Genomic DNA, 26213 nt, shown 5'->3' on the forward strand with positions numbered 1-26213 from the left:
GGGGGAGGCCCCGCACCCGGCGCTCCGGCAGGTGGCACTGGCCGCCTCCCCCGCGCCCCCCCGAGCTCCGCCGCTGCGCTCAGTCCGCCGGCGCCGATGCTGCTGAGCGGAGCGGCCGGCTCGGAGCGCGGCGGCTGCAGCGGCGGGGCGGGGGCCGGCGGGGCCCCGCAGTGCGTGGGCACCATGGCCCGCTGGCTCCGCGAACACCTGGGCTTCCGCAGCGCCCGGCCCGCGCCACCCGCGCCGCCCAAGCCCGACTACCGCGCTGGGCCGCCGCCTCAGCCGCCCCTGCCGCCCGGGGGCGCGGCCGAGCCGCTGGCCGCCGCCCAGCCCGATATCGTGGCGGCCTACCGGCTGCAGAAGGAGCGCGACTTCGAGGACCCCTACAGCGGCCCGCCGCCCGCCGCCGCCCCCGACGGGCCCCGCTACGTCTCGCCCAAGCACCGGCTCATCAAGGTGGAGGCGGTGGAAAAGGTGCCCGCCAGCCCCTCGCCGCCGCCGGTGCCGGCCCCCTCCAGCTCGCCCCCGGTCGGTCCCGAACCGCCCGACGAGCCGCCGCAGGAGGTGAGTGACCGGACGCGGGGCCCCGGTGCTCTCCCCGCGGTATCCCGCCACTTGCGATGTCCCGAGTGACCGCGCCGTGAGGAGCAGGACCAGAACCCTAGGGGCAGGTGGAGCCTGAGCGCCTCGGTCACGGAGATGGCCTCGGTGGTCCCGCCAGACTGTTGGCATCCACAGTAAGGAGCAGGGTTAGGATTCTCGAGCACCGGGGCTGGGGGGGCGCGGCCAGGCTCCACGGGGCTCCCGTGTCGCGTCCTCCCTATGCCCCGGCAGCACCGACATGCCGGGCCCGCGTCAGCGGGAACAGGGACGGCCCCGGCTTCTCCTCCGGCTCCCGCGGGAGGCAGGTATGATCGCCAGCGGGAAGCGCGCTCGCAGAGGAGCACAGGACTGTCTGCGGTGCCCTCCGACGCTGGGGCCGGTGACCCTGGGCCTCCCACCGCTCCGTGCCCGGCGGATCTCCCTTCTGCCCGCTTGCCCGGGCTGCCCGTGCCAGCGGCGGCGGCCGGACCCCCAGAGATGCCGTGCTGCTTTGTCAGGGAGCCTCAGCGCCTCTTTGTCTGCCGCCACCCCACCCCCCCCCGCCGGCTTCTCCAGGGTTGAGAGCAGAGCCCGGAGCTGTCGGTGCTGGCAAGGAGGCGAGAAACATCCCCGATGAGGGGTAGGAGCTGGGAATAAGCTCCCCATGGGGATACGGGCTCTGAGTGGCACAGGGACCTGGTGGAGGATAAGCCCAACCGGGGCTGCGGCCGTTGGTGCCGGGCCTCCCTCTTGGAGGAGAGGCTGATACGGGGACTGCGCAAATAAAGGCAGGAGGGGGTAATTAGTGCCCGCTAGCGCTGCCGCCTGCAAGACGGGACTTGTCAGGCGAACTCGACGGGATTGCAGATCTGGCTGGCGGAGGGAGTCGCGAATACAGTCAGTGATGCCATCCGTAGTCCTGACACTGCCGGGCGGCACAATGAAATGAGCACCGGGAAAAATCTGCTAGAGAATGTTTTAAGCAGATAGAAAAACTTGTTGCTGGTGGATCTTGGGAAGTTGCCTGTACTGACTAATTGCTTTTGGGAGATTTCTCGAGTGGCCCAGCAGAGCTCCCCTTTTGAGCTGGGTAAACTGGCTGCTGCAGGCAGCAGAGGGGGATGAGGAAGGTGGCACTAGTAGTAGGGACCAGAGGTGCCACCGTGGTGCTGTGGTTTGCTGAGGCAGGCTGGATGGTTTTTCCTCTGCAACATGTGCTGCAGGAGCATGTGGACCCGGGCTGTGATTTGCAAAAGGCTGAGCCAGACCTGTGGGAAGCAGGGACTGCTGACAGGTACAGCCAGGCTGTTTGGAGATCCAAAGGCTGGGGAGAATCTGAGAAGTTTGGAGACGAGTCAGAAGCTGGGATACATTTAGGGAAACTGTGCTCAAACCGCTCAAATGAAGACCCTTCATTTTTCCAAGATAGGCAGTGATTAGATTACTGATTGTCTCCTGCATGCCACTGTAGGAGACTTCCTATTTGTTTAGGGCTCTGGTATGTGATGGACACAGAGCTCCAGAGCCTGGGCGAAACCAGACTAAAAGTGGAAATATTTGATAGTGCTTGCAGCTGTCCATTAATACAGTTTTCCTAGAGGAGCCAGGGAGCACCCACCATGTATAACAACTGTGTTGGGCTGAAAAGGCCTTTGCAGCTCTTATCTACTGGGCCGAGCAGTGGGAGGGTTCCCCAACTGCTCCAACATCATGGTGGCTCTTCCTGAAGGTAGTACAGGAGGATGGAAGTGCCTGCTGGGGGTTTACTTCTGCTTGTGAGCCTTGCTCTTGGTGGTGTCAAGCTGTCCTGGAACAGGGCAGGGATACTGGAGCTGGGCTGGAACCTCTGCTGAGACGACGGTAGTGCTCACAGACTTAGGAGGAGGCTGTGGGCACTGTTCCCTACCTGCTGCAGGGACTGAGACTGCAGACCCCTTAGGTTGTAGTGATGCTGGAGATTAAAGGAGAAGTACAATTCTGTGTACAGATAAAACTGCTGGAGCAGAGAGGGTTTTTGTTAATGATTGATGGGGAAAATCGCTCTAGTAAAATATTCAGCCCTTCCAAGTGGGGACGATTAGGATGGAGACAAGTGAAAAGAGCAGTTGCTGGTTCCTGAATGTGTGGTTTGGCTGAGACCATGTGGTTTGTTGTGGCTGGGGGCTGACTGTGTTCCCTGGGCACCCTGTGCCTGCTGTAGCTGTCATGCTTGTTCTGGAAAATGGAAAGAGCAAGAACATCTTGGTACGGAAATCCTTCCTGCCTGGGCTGCACGATGCTTTGCTGCTGTAGCACGAGCCGTCACATCTTTGTGCCTTCTGTGGGATCTGCAGCATCCTGTGGGGATGCATTAACGCGAGCTCTGCAGTGGCTTGTGCTGCTTTCCAAAGTCTGCTGGAAATGGTGTAGACAGCACAAATCCTCCTCAGTCTGCTTGGTCTGCCAGGCCTTTCCCCACAGCAGTGGACAATGGACTGGCCCTGTGCGGTTCACCTGAGCCGGGTGGATACTCTGGAGCTGTCTTCCCCACTGTGTTTGGATTAGGCACAAGAAGCAATGCCACTGGGATGCAGTGGGGAGAGATGCGCTGAGAGACCTGCTACTGCCTGCACCCAGGGCATCCTTGGGGGTGGGCTTGGGGGTCTGCCTGAGGACATCTCTGTCCTGTGCCCACCAGGAGCAGTCGCTGCTGTCCTTGCTCGAGTGCAAGGTCAGTGCTGCAGGGTGTGGGAACAGCCGGTCAGGAAGCTCTTGGGTGTGTGTCTTTCCTGTGAGAGCCTCCTTGAACTGAGTCATCTTACGTGATGCCGATGCTGTGCTCTTGGTCCCGCGTGCCCTCCTCCTGTGCCACACATGCAGCCCTAGGCTCCCTGCCTGGCCCAGCTGTCCCCTGTGGGCCATGCACCAGACCCTTCTTGGAAGGTCAGTGCTGTGTTTGCTTTTGGGTTTGGCTTCAGTATCTGCCAAAAGCCGAGCTGCCAGATGTGTAAAACCGGAGGAATTTTGCACCTGAAGGAGTTTGCTCAATTTACCAGTCTTCTGAGGAGACCCCAAATGTGCTTTACGTCCAGGGTGGGAAACTCGTTTTTCAGGTGGGGGATCTGCCCAGGAATCCTCTGCAAACCTCTGTGTACAGTGGAACATCTTGTTGTGGCAGAAGGTGGTGGCAGGTAGAATGTTTCTGGGCAAGATGGGACAAAGAACCCCAGCTCTGCCTGGGATTTTGGTGTGTGAACTGGCTTGAAGAGCTGTGATCTGTCACCTTCACTGGTGGGCAGCATAAAAGGTGTTTCACTGTGAGAACCCAGTGATGATTTGGTTCTTTGCGTTAATTTTGTTTTGATTTTTGTTTTTTCCCTCATTGTTGGCATGTATAATAGAGCGTGACCAGCCTCAGTGCTGCAGCAGGGATCTGGGTGTGCATTGCTGTGGCAGATAAACACGTGAAAAACACTCGTGCTCAAGCAGGATATGTGTCCAGGTGCAAGTGGTGCTTGGCTGCTCCCTGAAGCAAGAGCTGCCCTGGGATGGTGGCTTTGCATATCAAGCTTTTGCTTTGCACCCAAATTATTTCAAATCTAGCAAAGCTTGTGCTATGTATAAGCAGGTGATGCGTCTACAGCCGTGTGGTGGGATCGGCAGGCAGTGATCAGCTCCCTCAGCAACATGGAACATGAGCAAAGCATGGAAATGCCTGGCCTTGGACCAAAGTGGGGGGCTTAGGGCACCCCTGGGAGCTGCCTTGCCAGCGGCTGTGGCCCCCTCCCACTCTTGGGAGCAGCCGTTTGCCCTGTGGCTGCTGCTGAGAGCCCTGCATGGCTCATAAAGTCCAGTACTCAGATTAAGAAATGTCAGAGATTCAGTTTCCTGGGCAACTGTAATACGGCCCCATGTGCAAGCGCATTAGGGTGTGCCCAGTAATTGCATGATCCCTGCTGTTTGCCCCACTCCTGGCACTGGCTGGAGCCTCCAGCCCCTCAGTCTTGGGACTTGAGGCACCATTCTCATGGCTTGTGGGCCCGCTTGTGCATCCTGAGGTTGTGATGCTCCTTCCCACCTTTTCTGGGAAGGGTGGGAGTAATTGCCTTCCCACCTTTTCTGTGGCTCTCTGCTGTAATATCTAACCATTTAAAAAACAAATGGATTTATGTTCTCATCACCCTACATTTGAGAAACCTTGCTCCTATGAAGTGGCATCCTTGAGGCAGTGGAGAAGCAAACCAGTGTGGCAAATTCCCCCCCCAAGCCCAAGGAGCTTGCCTCTAACCAGAGCCATTTGCTCTGGGTCGAAACTGAACCCATCCTGGCACATCCTCTGGCGCATCCTCTGCCAGCAAAATCTATCTAATCTCTTTTGAGTGCCTCTGCAAACTTCTGCAGGCAAAATACCCAGTTTTAGGGGTCTTGAAAGAGATTTGTTAGGATTCTCCACCATTCTCTGCTTTCTAGACCTGGAAGCATCTGTGTGTGTGTGGGGGGGCACTCTGTGAGCCTGCTGGAGCTCATGTATTCTTCCCTGGGAAGCCAGACCTAAACACGAGGAAATACATTTGGAAATAAGGTTGGGTTTGATGATCTTGGAATTCTTTTCCAGTCTTAATGATTCTATGACAGTGACCACTGCATGCAGGTTAGCCTCCCAGCCCTGTCTGAAGCTGCTGTGTATGTATGGCCCAGAGGGAGGGTCCAGGACTGGCACCAGCAGCAAGATAGGTCTGTGCCTGTCTAGGAAATGTGGTTCATGGTAGGTTTGAATGTGATCAGGTTGGGCTTGGGGCCTGAGGGACAGACAGCTAACCCCAGGAGGGTCAGCAAACTGCATTTCACAGCACCCCAGCATGCTTGGAGCCATGAGAGCTCTGCTAAGAGTTAGCATTGGACATGGTGTAGCCCATTCACCCACCTTGGCTGTTGAGCTGGTGCATTTGTGTGTGTAGGGATGCTGCTGGCATGCCCATGCCTCCACTGTCTTGAGCATATGTGTGAAGATGCTGTTGCTGTCACAGGGCCCTGCAGGTGTTGAGATGCAGCAAGAGCCTCTGCAGCTTTCGAGGCATGGGAGAGGCCATGGGATGTCCTGGATGTTTGGAGCAGCTTCACTGAGATCTCTCAGGCAGCCGTGGGAAGCAGGTCCTGGTTGACCAAGCAGCTGTAAAAGTCACCAGCGACTTGTGTTTCCCATGGGGAATTTGCCCCTGGTGGTGGCGAGCAGAGGACTGCAGACCGCTGGGTTCAGCACTGCTCCTTGAGTCCCCAGTGCCTGAGGGGGCCTGAGTGATGCCGTGCCACCCCTCCGTGAGAGCAGATCGCCCTGCAAAGCTGGGGGCTGGCTGCTCCTGAGCCCTGTCCTGGCTCGCTGCCCCCCTGCCTGGGGTGGAGCCACTACTCTGACACCATCTGTCCTCTGCTGCCTTGCCAAGGGGTGAGAGCCTCTGCAGCTCCTATGTCTGAACCCTGTGCTACTCCTGTGGGGCAGCTGGGATGTGCTCTGGGGATGATCAGCTACTTGGTCATACCCTGGCACGGAGGCACGGGGCTTGGAGAGCTGACCTGGTTCCCATGCATCGGCTGCCCATGGAGCTGCCCATTTAGGGAGGAGGTGGTGAGCCAGGCGTGGAGAGCCGTGCACCTCATGTAAGCTCACAGGGGTGCCAAGTCTTGGGCCTGCATGGAGGTGTTTACAGTTCCAGTTCCTGTTCCCTTTTCCTGCTGGGTTTTCTGTCACAGACTATTGTTGGGCATTTTGCACAGGAAGGAGGGAGAAATCTTTTGTTTTAAGCTGATTATTGGAGCTGCAGAGGAATGTGTGAGCAGCCATTGTCTCCGTGGCTGGCCAGGAGCAGGGCAGCATAGTGGTGAAGATGGAGCCTGGCATCAGGTAGAATTAGGCAGCTGCCACACCATGCTTGGGACATTTGGTCCTTGCTGTGGGACATCTGCACAGTCTGTTTTGTGGTAGCAAATCCCCCCAAGCTGGGGGTTTGCGTCCTGGTAGGTGAGCAGACCCTGCTAAGGTGCTTGGGTACACTTCATTGCTGCTGGAAATATTGCCTGGCCCCACTTTGGGAGCAGGCTTTGGGGCTGGATGTGGGATGCACAGCTCCAGACTTCTTGGGGACTGCAGGGCCATGTGATGGGGTGCTCTGACTGGAAAGCTGCTGAGATGCTAGAGCAGGCATGTGGCTCCAGTGCTGGAGGGGATTGAACTCTGGGACATGCCCCACATCCTACTGTAGGATCCTCTCCTTTTCACTAATAAGCACAAATCTCAGGATTTTAGTGCTGACCCTGTGACATGGGCACTTGAGAAGTTCCTGGTTCTACTTCCTGGAGGAAGGTTCTATCTTGTCTTACTTAATTTAGGATGTGTCTGGGGATGCTGTGGAGGCCTGGAAAGGAGTGGAGAGGAAGCCATAGCTATTCTTAGCCCTTTTGTTAGAAAAGCTCTTCGAATGAGTGCACAGGAGCCCTGGAAAGTAACCAGTGAGTTCCTAGTTGTGCCAGTGCCAGCTGACAGCCCGGTTTTGGGATCTGTGCCCCTTGTCCACCTTGGGAAAGGAAGTGTGGCTGTGTGCAGGAGAGCATCTGTGTGCCATGGAGGGGTACAGCACTGCTGGCAGTCCTGTGCTGCGGTGGGGACTGGGCCAGGGCATGTATGTGGGTGCTGGCAGTTGGGGCCTGATGGTGAGGGAGGGGCAGAGCTACCTTCTGCTCTGCTTGGCTCCATCTCAGCTTTCAGGACAAAGGCTGGAGCATTTCCACAACCGAGTGCCGGTACCTGGAAAGCTGTCAGCTGCCTGCAGGGCTGCCATGGTGTGGGTTTGGGTTCTCAGCGGTCACTCTGGCTGCTGCTGGAGGAGCTCATGGTGAGCTCTGCCTTCCACCTCCCAGTAAAGGCAGAGAGTGCCTTAACCCTTTTCCTATTCTTCCCCTCTTCCAGCTGGCTGTTCTGGAGGACTATGCAGATCCCTTTGATGCGGCACAGGTGGCAGGTAGCCAGGCAGGGCTGGAGAAGGTGATGGAGAATGATGGATATATGGAGCCATACGAAGCCCAGAAGATGATGGCTGGTAAGGTGGAAAGCATCATGCAAAGACCACTCTTTACACCTCTGGTCCCTGAGTTTGGTGTACTCTGTTCCTTGCAGCCTGTGACAGCATCAGCTCCCCCACATAAGGCAAACCTGGGTTGGGTGATGGGACAGCCATTTTGCAGGCAAATTTTCCCGGCTTTATCCTTGTGTGCTGGGTTTGCAAGAGCATGCAAAGACTGTCTGAACACTACAGGCACATCTCTCCCTGTCCCCCAGGACCCCAGTTGCCAGGTTGAGTCAGGAGAGACCTGACATTCCATGCATCTGGCTTAAAACTAAGATGGATGTGGGAGCTATTTAATTCAGTTAGGACTGGGCCAGAACATGCTGTGTCTGCTGCAGCAGCAGGGCACCCAGTGGGCCTGTCTAGGGCTGGAAAGCTGGTGAGCTGGGAGCATGTGCTCCTGAAGGCAGTGCTCAGGGTCACCATGCTGGCTCTGGCTCTGCTTTGCAGCTCTGTGGCTTTCCTGGAGTAAGTGTTTTCTGGAAAGCTCATGTGGCTTTTTGAAGTAGTCCATGATATTTCTTGGAAAAACCAGCAAGCAATGAAGAGGGTGCTTGTGCCTTGTTTTGCTTGAGGGAAGGGCGTTCCATTAAACCAACCACGCTGGGTGTCCAGGGGAGAAACCCAGCCTCACTGCTTGCAGGAAATCAGGCTCAGGGTACTCTATCCCCATGGACCCCATTTTGCCAGGCTGCCCAGGAGTGGGGGTGTGGGACTGTGGGGATCTTGGTGCTGCTGAGCAGCTCTCCTGCTCCTGGCAGCTGCTCGCTGTCTCCTCCTCTGCTGATGCTCCCTACCCCATTTTACCACGGGTGATATTGATCCTTGTCATCTAGCACCGTTTGGGGGACCATGGCTGGTTGGGCAGAAGGCTCATGGTCTTTTCCCTCTTCTGTGGATAGAGATCCGCCAGAAGGGCTTACGGGAAGCTCCTGCCCAGCCGCTGCACCTCTATGACACTCCCTATGAGCCTGTGCTGGACATGGACAGTGACTGCTCAGCTTGCCCCAGGCCCAGGGAGTCCCGGCTGCCCGAGGATGACGAGCGGCCACCAGAGGAGTATGACCAGCCCTGGGAATGGAAGAAGGAGCGGATCTCCAAAGCCTTTGCAGGTGAGTGATGGGAGCAGCCATAAAGCAAACAACACTCTTTGTGAAGCTCCATCTTTGAGGTTCCTTCATCTTCTGGGGCTCAATAATGTCGGTCTCTGCATTTTCATAGCTCAGGAAGTGCTTATGCTCTTGCAAAAGCTGTTTCTCTGAGCAGGGAGCCAGGCTGGACAGAGTGATAAATAGAGCTGCCTTGGTAACCTGTCCAACACCTGTCTCCCATTGGCTCTTCCATACTCTGACTGATCACAGCCTCTGGTGCAAATTAACACTCTCAACCTTGCGTTGCAGGGGTGGGTTTAACCCTGGGCTCAAGCAGATCCCTCCTTCCTCAGGGCAGGAGGATACCCAAGGAGCCTTTGTCCAGCCCCCCTGACCTATTTATCTGCGCTGTGGGATCGATTGTGTTTGTGTTTGGTAATGAGGAAATCCATGCGGTGCATTAGCGCTGGCTCCTTGCCGGTGCTGGCTAATTGCTACACTTATCTAGGATGCATTTTAATTGCAGCATTGTGTGTCTGTGCTGCAGCTGGTGCTGAGGGTGCTTGGGCTGGTGGCACTGTGTGTAAATGATGGCAGAGAGAGATGTGGAAATTTGGGGTTGGGGAGTGGTTCACCTTTTGGGTTTGGGCACTGTGAGCTGGAGATATGTGTGCTGGGTTCAGTGTCACAGTGCCTACTTGTGCTTGGGGCTACCAGGTCCCACAGCACCCCATGCCGAGGATTCGGCGTGTCGGACTCCGCCATGGAACACTGTACTCTGCTGGGCTGGGTTTGTGCTGAGGTGTCCGTGCTCTGGATGAGCCACCTTGCTTGATATCCCCAGTGGAAGTGGTGTGTTCACAGGTCTGGCTCACATGTAGATGCATGTGGGTGCTGCCCAGGGTGCATCAGGCCTGCTCCGTGTCCCAAGGGAGTCAGGTTGCTGTTCCCTGGGCCACACTGGGACGTGCTGCCTGCTTTTTTCTGAAGCCAGAGCAGATCCTGCTGTGTCTTGTGGGGTGTTTTTTTCTCTCCAATGATGCCAAAATGTCTCTGCTGGCCCATTCCCCATTCGGGGGGTCCATGGGACTCCTGCTGTTGGGCAGCTGCTACTGGTGCAAGGCTGCAACCCACTGGTGCCTGGCAGCGAAACGTGGACCCTGTGGAAGGTACTTAGGGCAAGACAGATGCACAGGCAGGACAGATGGTAATGGGATGCTTGGGCAAGACCCCTAGACAGACAAGTATGTGAAACGAGGTGATTGCAGGCTCCCCCAAACCCCAGAGAGGGTTGGCTGGAAAAACTGATGGGAGGAGCAGGGTTTCTCCATTGGGAATGTGTCCCACCTCAGGCCTGTCCCTGCTTGGTACTGTGGAGGGGATGAGATGGCCAATCTGATGTAGGGCTCCTGGGAATTTAATCCTCAGGTCTTTCCCCCCAACAACTACTCTCCTTCTCTGTGGGCCTCTGGTGTTGCTGATGGTTTTTTCTAAATCCTTTCTTTCTCTCTCTTTCTTTCTCTTTCCCACACCCTCCCCACCCCCCCATCCAGTTGAAATCAAGGTCATTAAAGACCTGCCATGGCCCCCGCCGGTGGGACAGCTGGACAGCAGTGAAAGCCCCCCGGAAGGGGAGGCTGGTGCCCCCATCCCTCCGCAGCACAGCCAGCACAGCTACGAAGACGCCAATGGTGGGTCTTGCATGACAGCGGCATGTCCGGGTGGGCTGCAGCCGATGTTTGCTGTGACTCTGGATCGCTGTGATGCCTTGGGGCTTGCCCTGGCCAGTGTCAGACATGACCCTCCTCCTCTGCCCTCCCCCTGCTCCTCCTGGCCCCTTCAGTTGTCATGTGCTGGACACCAGGTGTTTGTCCTGCTGTACTTTCTGCTGCAAATAGGCACTAGCTCTTTGGTGCCTCTTTGCTCTCAGCAGAACAGCTGCTCTGGGAGATTAGTCCATGGCATGGCAGAGTCGTTACTGTCCCTTTTGTTCTCTCCTCTTTGCCTTTAAATTCCCAACATTTGATGGCTGCTTTTAAGATCTTCTCAACGACTGATGACTTTTAATGTCCAAGTCCCTTACAGGTGTGTTAGCAGCTAATTCAGATCACAGTGCTGAAGCTGGGCTGTTTTTTCCCCTCTTCATTATTTAGCACTGCTCTGTTTCCTCTGCTGTTTTATTACCTTGCTGCTTAGTGTCAGGAGGTCCCTGTGGATTCTCCACTCTTGCTTTTGCTATCCTGAGCAGCCAAATCTCCCAGGTACACTTTGTCATCTCAGGTTTGCCTTGCTGTGAAACCTTTTTTGTGTGCGCTGAGCAGAGAGCCCCTGGGTAAATCCCCTTTGGATGCTGCTGGCAGTCTCACTTATGAAAGCCAAATATTGCTGCTTCTCTTTTAACCCTTTATTAATATTTCAAGGACCTTGCTCTTACGCTGTGGTAAATTAGGATTTTGCCAAGAGCATTAGGTGGGGGGAGTTTGTGGAAAGCCATGACTGGATTGTTACCAGTGGGGAGCTGGGATGCTTTGCCTTTTCCTGTGCAGTAGTGTGCTGTGCCTGCCTGTGTATCAATAACGCTGTCTGGGTGGGCACTCACTGCAGTGCCAGCTGCAGATGTCTGATTTCCTTATCTGCAGCTACCCAGATCCCTGCAGAGCTTCATAAGATAAAAGCCAGTGTGGCCTTTGCTGCCTCCTGGGTGGGCTTGAGCGCAGGCTGCAGGTGATGCCTTATTTTGCTGATGGTGGGGGCACTCGAGAGCAAAGTGGCCGCTCTGCCAGGGCTTTGTTGGGTATTTCCCAAATCCATGGGGATGCTGCAGGCTGAGATCAGTCCTCAAGAAGAAAGGTTTTGGCAGGTGGGAACTTTCTGATCCTCTTCCTGCAATGAATGCAGGTGTCAAGAAAAATTAATCTCTTTGTTATGCAGCCTTGTCTTTTCCCCCATCATTTATTAAGTTGCTCTGACATGCATCCTGCTCCTGATGAACACATCACTTTGTCATTTTTCCTGGTTTTAGCAACACGGAGTCTGTTTTGGTTTTTTTTCCTCTGACTTGCCTTGCTTTGTTGTATTAAATTTATCTTGCCAGAATTTTGCCTCATTTTCTATTTCCCATGTCTGGGGGTGACTTGAACATCTTGAAGGATGTCTTCTTCCTCCTAAGGGCTTGTTTTTAATATCCTGTTTAATCATGCACCTGCCTCTGTCTCCCTCTGACAGGTGCAATGCATTTCTTTTGAGCCTGTAACGCAATGACTTTGTGCCGCCAGCAAACACTTGGGCTGTTTGATTGTCTGGCTTTTTAACGATTGCCCCGATTTTTTAAGGTGATGAGTTGAAATTGAAGCCTGTGTATGATGTACAAGGGTGAGCATGGTTGGTGAAAAGCCAGAGCGCTGCAGAAACAGGGCTTGTCAAGCCATAATGCCAGGCACCTCCTCCTTGAGCTGTGCTCAGGGTGGTTTATGCCATGCTAAGCTGCAGAGGATTTTGGCTGGGTTTGCTTTTGGCTGCCTTCCCCTCCTTGCAGTGCTGGGGAGGCTGGAGTCCTGCTCACTTGCATAGGGCCTGGACAAAGTGTCACTCAAACAGCTGCCTTATAGGATGTCCTGCTAGAGAGGAAAACATCCCTCTGGCTATTTTTTTGCCTCCAGCAGCCAGGAAGCAACAGGAAAGTTGTCCTGTCTGGGGCATTTGAGAAGTCCTAGGGCATTTCTGGGCTTGGCCACCTCCAGGGTGACTGCTGCCACATTGGCAGCCCTTGGCAGCCCCACACTGTGGCAGCTCTGCCCGATCAATAAGTAATTTGTGTAAGGGGGTTGGTGGTACAGGGAGCAATAACGAACTCTTGGGAGGACGGAGAACCGATATTGTTAATGCTGAAATCATCCTGCGTGGAAATAACAGGCAGTGGGAGGCCAGGTCCCTGGGGCACCGGCTTGGTCAATCTCCCGCACTCATGGCTGTGGCTGGTGGCAGGCAGGTGGCAGTGTCAGGGAGGTACCTGCAGTAAAATATCCCCTTCCCACCTCGAGGAATTGTTTTTTCACCCCTGTTTATTTGTGCCAGCAGAATGTGTCCATTGGTTCCAAACTGACAGCTTCCTTTAGGTCCATCTATCCCCTCTTCCTCTGAGATTGGGAACCTCTTCTTGCTGCATCTCACTTAACCCTGTACCACAGCCACTGAATCTATTTTTGCATTAGCAAAACCTCCTGAGCTTTTGAAACCTCTCTGGAAATGTCTTCCATGGGCTCAGCTACTGGCTCCAGCCTGGGCACTGCAGTGAGCAGCAGCCCAAGAGCCGCCCTGCCCTTGTTTAGGCCAGGGGATGGGGCAGTGTGAGGTGACCCAGTGTGATGTAAGTGGCTCTGGCTCTTCCTGCCAGAGGAAGTTAGGATCCCAGCATGTGATGTGTGTCTGTCTTGCAGGTCCATCAGAGGGGCTGGGGTATGGCCGCACCTCGCCCTGCAGGGAGGAGAAGGCCAAGGCTGTCCTCAGGCATGGCTCCAGCAACCTCAAGAGCACAAAGACACTGACGGCTGAGCCTGGCCCCTTTGTCGGGGAGAGGATTGACCCTGCCCTGCCCCTGGAGAACCAGTGGTGAGTCCTGCCTGCCTGGCGTGGCTGCCCGACCCTTCCACCTGCACTAGGGAGCCCTGTGGCCACACCATGAGGAGCCCTGGGGCAGACTTGCTTCTTCCTTTCTCCCTTGGTTCCATATTTCAGTCTGTTTGTCCCTGCCCCTTGTCTCCCAACCCCAGTGGTGCCAGCCCCTTCCCTCTCCCTGAGTGTGGCTGCAGTCCCTGGGAAGGTGCTGGCATTGCTGCTGCCCCAGGGCAGATCCCTTGCCAGGGTGTGTGCTCCGTGCCCAGCACAGCTGATCCCTCTCCCTGCAGCTGGTACCACGGGGCCATCAGCCGGACAGACGCGGAGACGCTGCTGAGGCTGTGCAAGGAGGCCAGTTACCTGGTGCGCAACAGCGAGACCAGCAAGAATGACTTCTCCCTCTCCTTGAAGTGAGTGAGCCTGGCAGGGCTGGGGGGTTGTGGACCCACAGCAGAGGTGACTCTTAGGTGGGTGCCCCAAGTGAATTGTGCCCATGCTAATTGGCTAACTATGAGATGACCACGAGTGGGCAGAAATGGCTCCAGTAAGAAGTCCACACTTTTCTGTGGTGTGGCACAGGTTTCTGGTTTGGCAAAAACATCTCTCAGGAAGATCTGGAGGCCCACTGCTCTTCCTTGCAGTGCTAATAATCCTTCAGATGGATCAAATGATATGCCTCACTTCTCAGTCAAATATGTCTGGTTACAGCTTCCAGCTCTGTTTTCTTGCTCCCCCTTTTTTGTAGCTTAGTTTTATGGGAAAAGAAAGTCTGTACAAATACACTGTTGATGGAAATGTGGGTACCCATCCTTCCCTCCCCAGCCCATAGATCCATTGCTCAGCTGTAGAGGGCTTTACCCTCTACCCTGGCTCTGGTTTGCCAGTAGGGAAACCTCATCCCCACAGCACAGCTTGGTTTCTGCTTACAGTTTTTGGGGAACCTTTATTCTCCCCAGGTTTTCCAGATTCCTTGGATGCCAAAATTGCATGAAGCATCCTGCATGTGTCCTGACAGGGGGAACTGCCCACAGCTCCTCATCCAGCTCTTTGCTGGCTCTTGGGGCAGCACAAATCCACAAAATCAAAGCTGTTACTGTCTGAAGATGATGATGGATGAGCAAATACCTTCTTGCTCTTTGGCTGGACAGCTATATTAGCTGTGTTCCTGCCAGATGGGAAATAAGTATTCATTGAGCACTTCAGCTATCTCTGCCCAACAACAGGCCCTGTAACCCTATGCTTTTCTCAGTATACTTTGAGTTTCCCCAGTGGTCTCTCTACCTGCATTGTTCCCAAGGGGTTTCAGCCTCTCTGTTAATTTTCCAGTGGCACAATTGTGAATTAGATTGCTCTGTCTCTCTCCACATTTTTTTTCACTCTTTTTGTTGCCTTCAGCACCAAACCAGGGCAGGAGCTCCACTGAAAATACACTTTCTTCCTTCTGCATTTAGACCTTTCAGATCAGCCAATAAATCCATCTGGAATAGCTCCCCCTTTTCCCCCTTTTTTTTTTTTTTGGTCAGGATTTTTATTGATGTTTTAATTTTCTGGGTTTTTCCTTGCCCTGGCTTGTGAGCCAACTTGGAGCTTCTTCTGGTTGGTGAGCTGCATTTGAAGCTGCAAGAGGTCTCACTATTGCCTTGTGAATGGCATTAGCCAGCATCTGTGTTGGAAAGCCTGGGAAGTAGCATTCCATCACCAAAGGTGGCTTTCCATCACCTCTCCACAAGTCAGTCACCTGTTTCTTAGTGGTTTTCCCTTACTTCTTGCCATCATTCTTCGTTTTATGGCAAAATCCTCCTCTCAGATGGCATGTGTGCTGGGCCATGGTGTGCAGCAGTATTCCACCTTCTCCAGCCCATCAAGGACTTGCTTGGGGATTGCCTGTCCTTGCAGAGTTTGCGGAGAACCTACAGCCCCGGGAGTGGGATTTTTACTCCGCTGCCTTTCTCTGTAGAGCCTGTTCAAGGAAAATCCCCTGGGATGCTTTTTATATAGCTGTAAGCTGGCTGTCTCCAACTCTATTATTTTTTTAAGCTCTTTTTTTTTCCCTTGAGGAAGGAGGCACAGCCAAGGAGATGGTCTGAAAAGCATTCCAATGCTGAACTAAAGTGCTTTGGTGATGCTTTAAAGGAAAATATGCACAAGAGAGATCAGCCAGGAGCAGGTCAGGTAGCTTGAAGGATTTAACCCTGCTGTGACAGTCCTGGCTGGTCCAGCCTAAGCAGCCCCACGCTGTCTGTCATGGATAGGGTCATGTCATTGCCTCAGGTGCTTGGAGAGTGAGTCCATCCTGGCTTGTGCCTCCACGAGAGTAGCTGAGGCCACACTGCAGAGCTTTGTGTCCTTCCTTGTGCCTGAAGAGGTGCTTAGCAGGAACAGCACCCACCTGCCTTTGTCCTGGCTGCTGGTGTTTGCAGCCTGTTCCGTCAGTCATCTCGCTAGGGGTGTGATCTCATCACATCCCTGAGCTTGTGACAAAGACCTGTGGAGCAATTTGGGCTAAACACAACCAGTATCAGCTCTCCATGGTTCCGTGTGGCAGCAATCCGGTTCCCTCCCAACTGGGACACAAGACACAGCCAAGCTATTGCTTTTCCTCAGCCCATGTTAGGGGGTTGTGGCTGTCTCTCAGGACAGCTGGCTCCTTGCTCCTGTCTCTAAATGGATTGCAAACCCATTCTGCTAATGCAGCTGGGCTGTCCATTATGGCCTGTCTCCAGCCGGGGGGATGGGGCCAGGCTGTGCAGCACTAGAAGCAGCTCAGCATCACTGATGAGGTCCTGTCGCTTTTAAGTCATCAATATTTTGCCATAATGTGCAATCCAGACGCTGCAGACAGGCTGTGGCTCTCCTCGGAGATGCAAATTAATAGCAACAGGGCCATTAGTCCGTCACTTGGAATCAGCGTTTGTGGCAGGATCTGCCTGCACGGCTTGGTGTGGCTTGCTGCCCGTGCTGTGCTGGGAAATGGTCTTGCTGTGCTGAGCGGGTTTTATGGAGCCTGCAGTGGTGGCACAGGGAGAGGGGGAAGGAGAAAATACTTTGGCTGTGGGCCAAAGGAGAAAAACCTGGTTTGCCACGGTGAGGCTGGAGATCTGGTAGCTGAGGGGATCCTGTGAGAAACAGAGCAGTTGCAAAAGGGACTGTCACATGCAAGGAGCAAAAGCCACTACCCCTCCATGACCCTACAGCAAGTGCCCCTGCTGCTCTTGTCCAGGTGATGCCTTCCCTACCACACACACCCTGGATGGGCCCTACACACCCCACTGCATGGCCATGCTCCCCAAGGGGACACAGTGCATCATCATTGGCCATGTCCCTCCTTTGATCTGTGGGTTTTGTTGGAGTCGGCCAGGAGCAGGATGGTGCATGCAGAGCTGTGGCTGCAGACAGGAGCCAGCAGTGTCCCCCTCAGCTGCAGGGGCAAGCTGCCTGTGTCAGGGGGGTCAGGAAATGAGGGGAGGCTGGGGCCAACTGTAGCCCCTAATCCTGCCTTGATCTGTCCTTGCAGGAGCAGCCAAGGCTTCATGCACATGAAACTGTCACGGACACAGGAGAACAAGTACGTGCTGGGTCAGCACAGCCCGCCCTTTGACAGCGTGCCGGAGATCATCCATCACTACGCCAGCCGCAAGCTGCCCATCAAGGGGGCCGAGCACATGTCCTTGCTTTACCCAGTGGCTATCCGTACCCTATAGTAATCACCCCCACGAGCCAGGCTCAAGGCTGGCTGCACCCAAAACTGGCCCATCCACAGGGCTGAGCACCACTGTGCCAAGGATGGGCTCCAGACCATCAGCCCATGAGCAGCTCGCCGGGCACAGCCGGTGCTGTCGGGGATTGCTGCAGCCGGGCCCCTCGTCCTGCTCTCCCAGGGGTTCCCGTGCACTGGTTTTGTGCTGGCATGGCACTGGAAGGGACCCCCTGTGCAAGGAGCTGAGTGGGGTTTGCCGGGTGTCCACACCTCCACACCTGCCTCTTTGGCAAAGCTTGGGATGCCAGGACTGGAGCTGGGACCTTGGAGACTCCAGGGAGGGGGGCAGTGTGTGCGAGTACGGGGATAAATCATCTGGTAGCAGGCTTGAGGTACCTCCATGAGGGTGCCTAGCTCTGCCCATGAGAGACAAAACAGCTGTGCCTGCAGGTAAGGAGGCTGGCAGGGGTGAGCAGGACCTGCCTGGGCCAGTAAGGCATGCACAGTGCAAGGCAGGCTGCCCTTACTGCACCGGTGCTCAGTACTCACTGCCATCCTTTGCCAAACATAAACAGTGACCGGCCTTGGCCTTGTGTGCAGCACCACTGCCTAATAAAGCAGTGTCTCCTGCTTCATGGGACTGTGTGCCCACATCCCACTGCGAGCGGGGGACCAGTGTAGCAAAACAGCAGAAAGGGAAATTTTGTTATACAAAAGCTTTAAGGGAATTGACTTTCCCTGTGCCATTGGATACACTGAGATTGGCGTGCCTGTCCAGCCAGTGCACTCCTCTGAGACACAAGGACAAAGGATGCTGGTGGTCATGTCCTTGCCATGTCTTTGAGACCCTTTGTGGGCAGTGATGAGCTGATTTTGGACTTGCCTGTTACTCCCTGTAGAAGAGGGCGCCCTTTGGGATCTTTTGCCTTCTTGTTTTCCTTCACCTCTCATAAATCTTAGGCAAAGTCCCTGAATTTCACAGAGCTCCTGATCTCCTCTGAGAAATTACTGGCTCCACTCCTGTTGTTTGTCTTCCTGACACCTTGTCTTTGGGCCAGTTTGCTCCTCTTTTTTCTGGCTGAACCTTTCTCTTGTGCTCTGTACTGTTTCATACATACCTTGCCTTTAACCTTGTTCCTGGTGTTGCTCCTATACCCATGCACATACATTTCCTCTATCCATGCTTCAGCCTAAGCTGCATCCTGCTGTTACTCCCCAGCAGCACATTCCCTTTCCCCTCTGCTCTCTGGATGAGGATGACAGCAGCAAATTTGCTGCTGGACCAGCAAAACCTTTTCTGTTAGTGGAGCAAAGCCCTCGGGCATTGGTGGGATGAGTTAGCAGTGGCCTGGTGAAGGCTTTGTGAAAAAGCATCATCCTCCCTTCTGCCTGCTGCCAGGAAGAAGCTGTCCCTGCTGGTTGCTGGGGGACACTGAGGTGATTGATGGGACTGTGGGGATTTTGTGTGGGTGAGTGCTGCAGCCACTGCAGGAACCCAGCTCTGCCATCTGGGGCTTTGGGGTTTTTCAGACTCTATCTTAGCTGAGAGATGGCTGTCCTGGCTGCCCTGCACAGTTTTGAGCTGCTGTGGGGACCATGGGGCATGGCCAGCGTGGTCTGTGAGTGCACCCTGTGTTTGGGAGCTACAGAAGTGTGGTGGGTTGGTCCAGGATGCCTCAGCCTCTGCCGCTCCTTAAAAGGCAGTGGATTGAGCTGGCCGGTGTCTCCTTACAGCCCACTTGACTGCTGGCAGCTCTGGCTGCCTCTCTCCATCCCAGGGAGGCATTTTGTCCAGTGGGGATGGAGGTGACTCCAGTGGGAGGGCTTTTCTCCCAGACCCTGCAGGAAGGGCTGGAGATGCAGAAATTTGCAGCGATGCTGCTGGGTGCCCCTTCTGCACTTAGAAGGTTTCAAGCGCCACTTAGCAGCCCCACTGTGCCCTGATGGCTCCAGTGAAGAGCTCATCATGGGGGATCCTCTGCCTTCTTGGAAGCTGTGGGTGGGAAAAAAAGAGGCTTCTTGTGTCCATGCAGTTCCCCACATAGTGTGGGGCTGTTTTCCTGAGGAGCTGTGGCAGGGAGCAAACTGCCTGGAAGCCAGTGCTGGCTGTGCAGCCTTATGGTGAAATCCTGCTCAGGCAGCCTGGCTCCATCTCAGGAACATCCCTGCTGAGCACAGGGATGAGAGGAAGGAGACCTGTGTGCATTGCACCAGCTGCCCAGAACCAGTCATGGACCAGCAGGACTGCCCTGCAGCTGGGCTGTGTGTGTCCAAGTGCTTCAGCAAAATGGCTCTTGGTCGTTGCTGTGGGAATTACATCTCTCCTGACCCCTTTCTTCTCCAGGCTAAAGAAGTGAAACTCCATTGTTCTGCCCCCGACCATCCTCAGGCAGGACTCTCGCTCTCTTCCTCTCTTCATGTACTTGGAAACAGTATCCAGGTGTGGTCTCACCAATACCAAATAAAGGGAGATAACCCTTTATCTCCCCTTCTTTTGTCCTGACCACAAAAAATATATGACTCCAGTTCCAGCATCCTCGGTGGTGGGAGGTGAACAGCAGCTCCCCAGAAAATTTGAACTGAATTTCTCTTGAAAGGATATTTTAGTGCTGCCTTTGCCATCCTGAAGTGACTGAAGTGAGCATTGTTTGGGAATTGAGTGGGTGAGGGCAGACATCCAATGGGGCTTGAGAGGTGACAGGGATCCCTATTCATGAAGATGCTAATCCCCAGGAGAGAAAAGGCCGTGAAGAATCTTATGTGGCTTTAAGGTTAACCTTGTTGGGAATATAAAGTTAGACCAAAGACCTTTGTTTGTAATAATTCCTAATCCACTTGTCCCAGCAATGCCCCATGTTCTCCCAGCTGCCTGTGTTCTGAATCCCTCCTCCCAGTGTGTGGAACAGCTCTGTCATTCATTGCTAGTCCCTCACAAAGCCCTCCATAACCACAGGGCTGGTTTAGCATAGTGCAGCTCCTGATAATGGGGGAAGGAAGTTTGTTTTGTAATTGGATTAGCACTGCTGAGAACAGCTTGTGCACTGTGTCAGGGCTGAGCTGGTGCAGCCCTGGCCTCGTGCCACTCTGCCTGGTTTTGGGTCAGCTTGGGGCTGTGTTACCCCTGCACAGGACTTCACTGACGAAAATTATGCTCACAGGGCTGTCTCCCATGAAGACAGGCTGGAGGAGTTCAGGCTGTTAAGCCTGGAGAGGACAAGACTCCAGGGAGACCTTAAAGCCCCTTCCAGTGGCCTCAGGGTCTCCAAGAGAGCTGGAGAGGGACTTTGGACAAGGGCCTGGAGTGACAGGACAAGGTGGAATGGTTTCAAACTGAGAGAGGCCAGGTTTAGATGAGATAAGAAGAAATTCTTGGCTGAGAGGGTGGTGAGGCCCTGGCACAGGTTGCCCAGAGAAGCTGTGGCTGCCCCATCCCTGGAAGTGTTCCAGGCCAGGCTGGATGGGGCTTGCAGCACCTGGGACAGTGGAAAGTGTCTCTGCCCATGGCAGGGGATTGGAACAAGATGAGCTTTAAGGTCCTTTCCAACCCAAACCATTCTATGATTCTATGAAAACATATAGTTTTGCAGGATGGAGGCAACCAAGAGGGACAAAAGGCTGATACAGGGCAGAATTGGAGCTTGACCATCTGGGAAGGTGGGGTGTGTTCACTGGATTCTGTCCCTAATGTCTCCCACCTGCTAGAAATGAAGCCCTTTGTGCCAAGCTTCACATCACCCATCCCAGCACAAGTCATCAAGGCTCCTAAGTACCTCAGCGGTTGGAGAGATCCAGCAACTGATCCTTGTGGGACTGGGTTAAACCTCACCATGTCATCCATGCCCCTTCCTACCCCTCTGGCCTGGAGAAGTTCCTTGAAGCCCAAGCCTAGTGATTAGTTTGAAACCCCAGCCCTAGCAGGGATGCTTAAATTACTTGAGTATCCCTGAGAATGCTGTGCCCTGTGTTTTGCCTCCAACCACAGCAATCTACAGGAGGATCAGATAACAGCTCAGCTGCCAGAGTTTAGAGCAAAGGAGAGAAATTTGCTCCTAATCCCTTCAGGCTGCCAGTGGAATGTGCAGGGTAGCACATACAGAGCACACATATGCAGTGGCACAGACATGGCCCAGCTGAATGCCTCCTCTCTAATCTTCTCCTAAAGACCAAATATTTGACCCAAAGGACAAGTTTCAACTTCTGACTTGGAGACTTCTGTCACTCAGTCCCTTCAGTATGGTTCCCAGCAGCCTTCCAAACCACTTACTTGCTCCTGGTATCCTGTTTGGAAATTGTCCCAAGACATCTCTGCTTGGATGCCTCCACTTAATTTTGAGTCTACACCTGTGAGTAGTTCTGTCATTTTTCATGCACAATTTTGGAGGCCTGTCTCCAAATTACCACGCTCGGGCACATAGAAGGGGAAATTGTTTTAAGCTAAAAGGAACATCAATTTAGATTAGATACAAGTATTTTACAGTGTGGGTGGTAAAACCCTGATACAGGTTGCTCAGAGAGGTGGTGGAAGTCCCATGTGTGGAAACATTCAAGGCCAAGTTGGACAGGGCTTGGAGCAACCTTATCTAATTGAAGATGTCCCTGCTCACAGTAGGAGGTTGGACTAGATGACCTTCTAACCCAAACCTAGGATTCCATGATCTTCCAGGTGAGACCATCCCAGTGCCTTGCTAGTGGTGTGGCTGTGTCCCTCCCCAAAACATCCCAGGCATGATGATTCCACACTACCAGCCCTGTCCTTGATATTAACTTTAGTGGGGGCATTCCAAGACTGAGGTGGGGAGCAGTGCTGGAAGCTGCTCAGAGACATCCCTTTAACGTAGCCCAGCATTTTACTTGGTTAGCTGGTTCCTCCTCTCGTTAAATCCATACCCATGACTTCCAGCATTGGAAACTGCTTCATACTGGGTGCAAATCAAACTTCTTCCTTAAATCTAACCAGGCTAAATTATCATAAAAGCATAGAATCATAAATTGGTTTGGGTTGGAAGACACGTTACAGCTCATCTTGTTCCAGCCCTCTGTCATGGGCAGGGACACATTCTACTAGAATGCTCTGTATCACCTTGTCAAAATTAATTATCAAAGAGAAATCATTACCTTATCCTGAGACAATGTATCTGTGATAAATTCTGTTTGCATTTGCTTTTCTATCTGGGAGCTGAGTTTTCTTGCAAAAAGCCTCAGAAAGATACAAAAATCCAGATACATTTGAATCCCTCTTTTCCATTTTCTGGATGTGGTAGGCACATTTGCTGCATTTATTTGAGATTTGAGCCATATCCAGGTTTTCTTAAGCCTGTCCCTTCTTTCATAGGGAGGTGACCTTGCTCCTTCCCTCCCTGATGTCATGCTAACCCTCATCTCCTGCATTCACAGTGTCCTCAGCCAGTAGTTGTACCTCAGGCATTCTCTGTCCTTCCTATCCTGCTCAGCTTGATGACCTGCACAGCCACCAGTCTTTCTCTTAATTTCCAGCATGAACATATGTGTGCTGTATTTTTCTCCAATAAATAGCAAGCCCTGACTGCCTGTGTGGGACTGGCAGGCTTGCTGCATGTCCCCTCTCCTCGTCCTGTGCCTTGCTGTGTGTCCACAGTGCGCTGGGATTTACTGCCCGAGCGCAGCGCTGCAGCTCCTGCCACAGTTACCTCTTCACAGGCACAGCCTGGCTCTGGTGTGCTCGCCCTGACCGTGCGCAGCGTGTCCTGGTGGGCAGGGAAGGCTCAGCATCACTTTGCCTCCATGTAGGGCCATGTCTGAGCAACCCACAGCTCTTTCTGGTAACTCACTGCAAGGATTGCAGGCTCTCTGCTGCACCTAGCTCTCTTTTCCTTCCGCACATGCAGGCTGTCGGAGCCTCCTCTGCCCCCATGTGCTCAGCCCGTCTTTAAACATGTCCTGCAAGGGCTGAGATGCAGCCTGGCATCAACATCCTGGGCTGTCCTGGCTCGTCCTTCTCTGGAAACCACAGACTGAATGGTGGTTGGGTTTTAAAGTCCTGCCAGAGGTAATGGAGAGTGTCTGGTGGGCTGCAAGACCCAAGGTCCTGCTCAGTGTCATTTAAGCCAGAGTCCCAGGTGCCACCCAGAATGTGGCTCCAGTAACTGAGGCCTCCTCAGGGGAAGTTTATGGGTTCCCAAGGACTTCCTCTACTGACCTGTTGGACTGGGAGAGCAAAAGGGAGAAACTGAGATAACAGAGCCCCCAGAAATGCTTCAGAGAAAACCTTGAAGTGCAGAGGAGAGGGTTGTCACTCCAAGTTGCAGACTAAACTCATCCAGGCTTACACCAAGAAATGTGGGGAAGGTGTGACACAGCCGTGACCTATGAAGGAAGCATGGGAGGGACAGTCTCCTGTCCTTTGCCCTGGGAAGGTCTCCAGCCCTGTTTGTGATGCTAGTGACCACAGCACACAGGGAGAGCTGCCAGCTGGAACAGACTGGGGCTGGAAAGGAGGGAGCTACATGCTAAAACTTCTCCAGTTTGTTGTACAGAAGGCAGTTCCTGGTTTTCTTTTTTTTTTTTTTTTTTTTTTTTTTTTTTTTCCCCAAAGAAGTGCTGAGCTAAAAAGCATCTCACTTTCTTCTGCTGTGAGGTGTAGCTGAGCTCTCACATGCCACAGGCTGGGGGAGGTAGTCCATGTGGGACCAAGTCTGAAGACTGCATCACCCACACAATGAGGGCTCTTGCATTTGCACTCAACTTCCAGCCTGTCCCAAAGGAAGTGGCACATCATATTCCAGAACAGGCAAGAGATCAAGCACAGGGGTGTTTTTCAGTCCCCCTGCATCACAGACCCTGCACTCCCTACTCAGCTGAGGGTCGCTCTGAAAGTCCAGCTGTTGAGACAACCTTAGACTCTGTGGCTTTGGCATTGCAGCCCCACATACAATGCAGTCATTCGTGCTGGCAGCAGCTGCTCCCACTCAAAACACAGCAATAATTGTTCTTGCTGGGCTGGTCCTGCTTCAGGCCATAAAGAGCAAGATCATTCTTTTATCATCATCCATATCATTCCTATCTTGGCTTCTGTGGTAAATGTGTGTCAGCCTGGCCATCAGGGCACAAGGTCAGGTCACCTTCTGACAGACTCACAGGTTGCTTGGGATGTGGAGTGGGAGCATCTGTCTCCTGTGGCTTGGTGTAGGGATGGGATGGGGTCTGTCATGGCAATGTCGGGGGATGCAGTGACTCCTCTGCTCTGCTCTCCATTAACAGCGCAGCTCCAAGGCCTATGTGTGCTGGGCTGGGGCAGCGGTGATGGACCATCCTTCCCTGATGGCAACAGCTCATTTCCATTTAGATAGAGGAATTTCAATCTCAGTTTGCCAGCTCTTCACCGCGGTTCGACACAAGACCCAAATTTCCTGTTTTCTCCCCCAGGCTCCCCAGATGCTCTCTGGGCTCAGGGACTGCAACGTGTTCGAGAGAGCTGCCGCCCGGCCCAGGGGACAGCCGTGGGAACACGGGTTCTCTGTAGCTCCGCAGGTCCCCACGGCACCTCTGCACCCGAAACTGCCGCACTGCCCTTTGTGCGCTCAGCGGCCCCTGCTGGGTTCTGCCCTGCTCTGGAGCGGAGGCGCCCGCGGGGAGACCGCGTGGAGGGCAGCGGGGCGGATATGGGACACTGCACAGCGGACACCGGACACTGCACAGTGCATAGCGGACTCCGCACACCTCACACCACACAGCTCACACCACACACCTCACACTGCACACCTCACAGCACATACCACACACCTCACACCACACAGTGCACACCTCACACCACACAGCCACAGCACACAGTGCACACCTCACACCGCACACTTCACAGTGCATACTGCACACCTCACAGCGCACACTGCACACCTCACAGCGCACACCGCACAGCACATACAGCACACCTCACACATCACACCTCACACCGCACAGTTCACAGCATACAGCTCACAGTGCACACCGCACACATCACACCGCACAGCTCACAGTGCACACCGCACACATCACACCGCACACCTCGCACCTCACGCCTCACACCGCGGGCGCTGCGGCCGTTCCAGGCAGAGGCCCGTGGCCGGGGGCGCGGCTGGAGAGCTGCTGCCTCCTGCCGGCCGCGCCGGGAGCAACAGGGCCGGACTGGAGGGGGCGGAGCCATTGCCCGACCAGTGAGGGGGCGTGTCCAGGTGTGAGGGGCCGTGGCCGCCGGGGGCGTGGCCGCGCAGCCATGTCGGAGGGGACGGCGGGAATGGCGGCACCGGCGCCGATGGCGGAGACGCGGCTGCGGCGGAAGCAGCTGCTGAGCGCGGAGGAGGCGGAGCTGTTCGAACTGGCGCAGGCGGCGGGCAGCGGGCTGGACCCGGAGGTGTTCCGGTGAGCGGTGGGGGCGCCCCCGCGGGAGCCGCCGGTGACGCCGGAGCCCCCTCTGACGGGCGCTCCCGGTGCCGGTGTCCCCCCCCGCAGGGTGCTGCTGGACCTGCTGCGCATGAACGTGGCGCCGCTCGCCGTGTTCCAGGTGCTGAAGTCGATGTGCGCCGGGCAGCGGCTCCCGCCGGCAGCCGAGAGCGGCCCCGCCGCGCCGGCGCCGATCCCCGCCGACAGCCGAGGTACGCGGCGGGCGGGGGCGGAGCGGGGCGGGCGGGGCCTTTCCCCGGGGTGTTCCCGCGCAGAGCGCCCCGAGCACGGCCGGAGCCCGCCGCCCCCCGGCCCCACGCTGCGGCTGCCGCGGCCCGGAGGGCGCCTGGCGTTGCCCCGCGCCCGGGCCGCCGCGGGAAGGGGCCCGCGGGCCGCTCGGCCCAGCCCCGGCGGCGCCTCGGCCCGAGGGGCCCGCTCCGTGTGACCCCGAGCCCCGTTTGTCTTAACGCTCATGGGTTTTAGGCAGCGAGGGGGCCGGGGGGAGGCTGCTGCAGTACTTGTGCTGCGTTTTGTAGCCTCCTGGCTCTGCTCGCCAAGCCCTTAACAAAAAAAAAAAACCACTTTAATTTACAGTATTACTCAGTACTGCTTTGTTTGTATATAACTCAAAAAAAGTTAAAGTTTCCGGGCCATGAGGAGTCCCTGGAAAAGGAGGAGAGCTGTGTTGCTTCCTTTACTCTATGCCCCCATGTGCGTGGTGGCTTCTAACACTCATCCAGC

The 26213-nt window shown here is 54.7% G+C and overlaps 1 protein-coding gene across 4 annotated transcripts in view; it reads left to right on the top strand.

Moving 5' to 3' along the window:
• Positions 1–24: 24 nt before the first annotated feature.
• Positions 25–26213, top strand: part of LOC128813638 (SH2 domain-containing adapter protein F-like) — a 34787-nt gene continuing 8598 nt past the window's right edge. The window contains exons 1-7 of one of the 4 annotated variants that reach the window (XM_053988927.1): positions 27–564; positions 7523–7652; positions 8582–8791; positions 10324–10461; positions 13207–13378; positions 13675–13794; positions 16899–22663. In XM_053988927.1, the coding sequence (XP_053844902.1) occupies positions 97–564; positions 7523–7652; positions 8582–8791; positions 10324–10461; positions 13207–13378; positions 13675–13794; positions 16899–17085 (1425 nt within the window). In that variant the 5' untranslated portion in view covers positions 27–96 and the 3' untranslated portion in view covers positions 17086–22663. Of the gene's footprint in view, positions 565–1156; positions 1223–7522; positions 7653–8581; positions 8792–10323; positions 10462–13206; positions 13379–13674; positions 13795–16898; positions 22664–26213 lie in introns of those variants that run through there. The other 3 variants (XM_053988930.1, XM_053988928.1, XM_053988929.1) reach the window with 3 other exon arrangements.

This window comes from Vidua macroura, chromosome 12, assembly GCF_024509145.1.
Source record: "Vidua macroura isolate BioBank_ID:100142 chromosome 12, ASM2450914v1, whole genome shotgun sequence".
NCBI classification, from domain to species: domain Eukaryota; kingdom Metazoa; phylum Chordata; class Aves; order Passeriformes; family Viduidae; genus Vidua; species Vidua macroura.